This window comes from Amblyomma mixtum, chromosome 4 (assembly GCF_055824585.1).
Source record: "Amblyomma mixtum isolate Tamu chromosome 4, ASM5582458v1, whole genome shotgun sequence".
NCBI lineage: Eukaryota > Metazoa > Arthropoda > Arachnida > Ixodida > Ixodidae > Amblyomma > Amblyomma mixtum.
In genome coordinates this window covers 23,523,220-23,526,768 of record NC_143015.1, presented here as the reverse complement: position 1 = coordinate 23,526,768, position 3,549 = coordinate 23,523,220, and the positions used below count along the sequence as shown (strand labels likewise).

Below are 3,549 nucleotides of genomic sequence, written 5' to 3'. Positions count from 1 at the left end.
ATTTGATCAGGGCCGGGCGCGGTCTGTTTCCCAGCAGATAAAACTCTGTTTATTTCATGAATTGTAATGAGACTATTGTATGCTTCATTTGTGCAGGCGCTTTTAGGGAGTCTTTGTTTCTCAGATGTGTTTTTGTATTGTAGAAATTCTTGTGTGTAGTGTGAAGAGCTCGAAACGTTAGAGAAATGTTCGCCTAAGATGTCTGCTTGTTCTGCTATACTTGTTTGTGCACCAGGGTCTGTAAGAAAGGGAATTGTGAAAGGGGAGAAGCTGCCATTCAGTTTGCGAACTTGCTCCCACATTTTTTTTGATGTGACGGAACTGCTTATGGATGATATGTAGCTTTGCCATGAGTTTTTTTCCGCATTACGACGGATATGTCGTGCTTTTGCGCGGGCTTTTTTAAATCTTATGAGGTTCTCAGCTGTTGGATACCTGCGAAAAGTTCCCCAGGCTTTGTTCTGCTTCTTTTTTGCATCTCTGCAGTCTTGGTTGTACCAAACCTTGTGGTTTTGGCGTACCGCTCCCGAAGACTGAGGAATGGCTACGCGCGCAGCAGTTATAATACAAGTTGTAATTATTTCGTTGAGATCGTCTACACTAAGATCATCCGAAAAAATTTTATCCAGTGCGGCCTTTTCCTGAAATAGTGCCCAGTCAGCTACGTGGAGCTTCCAACGACGTGGTTTGCTAGGAATGATTGATGGTGGTGATGACAAGCTAATTACAATAGGAAGGTGATCACTTCCGTACGGATTTTGGAGAACATCCCAATTAAAATCAGTAAAAACGGAGGGTGAACTAAAAGACAAGTCTATGCAACTCATTTTTCCTGAGGCAGGGTAACAATACGTAGGTTTACCTGTGTTCAGCAGGCAAACGTCGTTGCACAAAATAAAATCTTCTAAAACACGACCTCTAGTGTCAGTCTGTTCACTTCCCCAAAAAACAGAGTGGGCATTAAAATCCCCAACTACCAGATATGGCTCTGGCAGCTGTTCTAAAAGTGTTTCCAAGTCATTAAGTGTAACTGTTTGGTGTGGCCCGAGATATACAGAACATATTGTAATTGTTTTGAAATGTAGGACGGTGACTGCAACAGCTTCATAGTTAGTTTGAAGTTTGATTTCGCGAGTTGCAACCCCACCTTGGATGACAATAGCAACACCTCCAGAGAGCCTGCTAGTTTGCTCTCTGTCAGAACGAAAGACTTTGTATTTCTTCAAAAAATTCTTGTGTTTAGGACCTAGGTTCGTTTCCTGTAGGCATAACGCCACAGGGGAGAAAGTGTCTAAAAGATCTTTTATGTCACTGTAGTTATGGAAAAGTCCACGGCAGTTCCACTGTATAAGGAACGCCATTTTCTGTGGATTTTTTAAGGAAAAGTGGGAACCTAGGTTTCTGGTTTAGGGGGACCCGTGATTCGGGTCCTTCCTTTATTTTGGCGGTCAAGTGAGCTTTGCCGCCCGTGCAGGGCGAGCGTGCCGGGTGATACATCCATCGCCTCGGCGGAGGCGCTGGAGGCCCGCGGGGATGCCGCGCGTGTACGAACTTCAGACCTCCTCCTAGAGGGGGTGGTCTGATCGTCTGCCGACTCAGGGGACGGCAAGACCTTTTCGGGGGGTGGCAAGGCAGCGTTTGCTGACCCTGCCGGGGGCGCAGATGGCCCTGCCTGAGGCTTTGCCTGGGCAGTGGCCGGAACGCGGTGCGGTGCAGCGCCCCCGCGCACCACATCAGCGAAGTTTGTTCTTGCTGTGAAGTTGAACGTGTTCTTTGCATGAAAAAGTTGTCGTGCTTCCTTGAAAGTTATGTTTTGCTTTGTCTTCATTGTTATTATTTCTTTTTCACTTTTCCATGATGGACATGATCTGGAATAGGAGGGATGATCACCATCACAGTTTGCGCACCGAAGTGCTGATGCTTCACAGTTTTCAGAAACGTGTTCGTTTGATGCGCATTTTGCACATGTTTTTCGGCCACGGCAGCTCTGTGAGCCATGACCGTATCGCTGGCAGTTGAAACACCGTCGCGGGTTTGGGATATAGTGTCGGACATTTATTTTGAGGTAACCAACTTCTATTGATTCAGGTAGTATGCTTGAGCTGAACGTGAGGACAAGATGTTTTGTTGCTATTTCTTTGTTTTCCTTTCTAATCATAATGCGGTGAACATTGATGACATTCTGGTCTTTCAGACCTTCGAGCATTTCTTCTTCTGTGAGTTCAAGGAAATCGATTTCGGAGATCACTCCCCGGACGGTGTTCAAAGATCGATGTGCAGTAATTGAGACAGGTATATCCCCAATGGACATCAAGTTGGACAGTTTAGAATATTGGTCGTTGTCTTTCAGTTCTAGTAGGAGGTCACCGCTAGGCATTTTTTTTAGCTTGTAACCTGTGCCTAAGGCACTGGTTAGGGTTCTTGTTACTATGAATGGGGATATTGTTCGGGCAGTCTTTTCTGTTGCTTCACTGTGAACAACATGAAACTTTGGGAACGTTTCTTTCGATTTCTGAAAGTATTGATTAGTCACTTCGGTCCGCACTCTTTTTTGAGGGCGATCAGGTTTGGAAAGGGGGGGAGCCATAAAAAATTGATGTTTTTCGGTCATGGTGCCAGCCACCCACCATGGAGCCCAACAAGGGGACGCGACAGGAACTTGAAAGAAAGTCCTGCCCACGCCAGCTGTACACCTTAACTATAACCTAATATGACTCAACTCAGGGTAGTTGGTCACACACGGTTAACCCTCGCCGCCAGGAAAAAGAGGAAAAACGAAGAAAAGAGGAGGATACAGGAGAGTTGTAAGAAAGGAGATAGGAAAGTGAAAGATGGAGAAGAGAACAGGAAAAGGCGACTGCCGATTTCCCCCGGTCGGGTCAGGCCGGAGGTGCCGTCTACAGGAAGCTGGGGCCAAAGTGGTGTGTTGCCTCCGCCGAGGGGCCTTAAGGGTCCAAACGCTCGGCATCGGCTCAACCACCAGGATCCCCTTTTCCCCGGACACGGCGATGCCACGCACGGCTAAGCGCGGATGCTCGGGTCCGTGGTGACGCATTGTTCACCATCATCCCCCTGCGGGGATGTCCCTGCGGATGCTCGGGTTAACCCCGTGGTGTCGCCACTCACCAACGTCTGCATGCTGCAGACGCCTCCCTGCGGGGAGATTAGAATAAATAACTAATTGATTAAGGAGAGACGCTCCTAGAAAACGTTTTATTGCAGGAAAGTTATTGCAGCCATATATACATGAAAACTGCACACAATGCTGGCCAGGATATCTAGATCTAGCAATTGCCCTTCTTGATAATGTGTTCGCTCGTATCCTTTCAGTAGAAAGGGTCAGTTGCGTGTTCCTGCCGGAAGTATTGCCAAAGCCGGCTTCACGCCCGCTTCTAGCAGGGTTGGTGAGCTGCCCGATGTTTTTTAAATCACCATAGCTCCGAAGACCGATAAGGCTGTTCAATAAAGTTGTCTGGCAGCCGCCACAAATGCATAATGTAACAAGTGCATTAAAGAACCTAGTATGTGCTTCAAAATGGAACTGGCGAG

The 3,549-nt window shown here is 47.2% G+C and overlaps 1 protein-coding gene across 1 annotated transcript; it reads right to left on the bottom strand.

Annotated features, from left to right (window-relative positions):
- Positions 1–738: 738 nt before the first annotated feature.
- On the bottom strand, positions 739–3,148 carry LOC149345884 (uncharacterized). The gene has a single exon (XM_089586264.1). It carries the CDS (start codon positions 2,609–2,611, stop codon positions 1,394–1,396), a length of 1,218 nt encoding a protein of 405 aa, XP_089442390.1. The 5' UTR covers positions 2,612–3,148; the 3' UTR covers positions 739–1,393.
- Between the last annotated feature and the right edge of the window lie 401 nt (positions 3,149–3,549).

Coding starts and splice junctions, on each gene's coding strand:
- LOC149345884 (XM_089586264.1), bottom strand. CDS start 2,611: ATGACCGAAAAACATCAATTTTTTATGGCTCCCCCCCTTTCCAAACCT.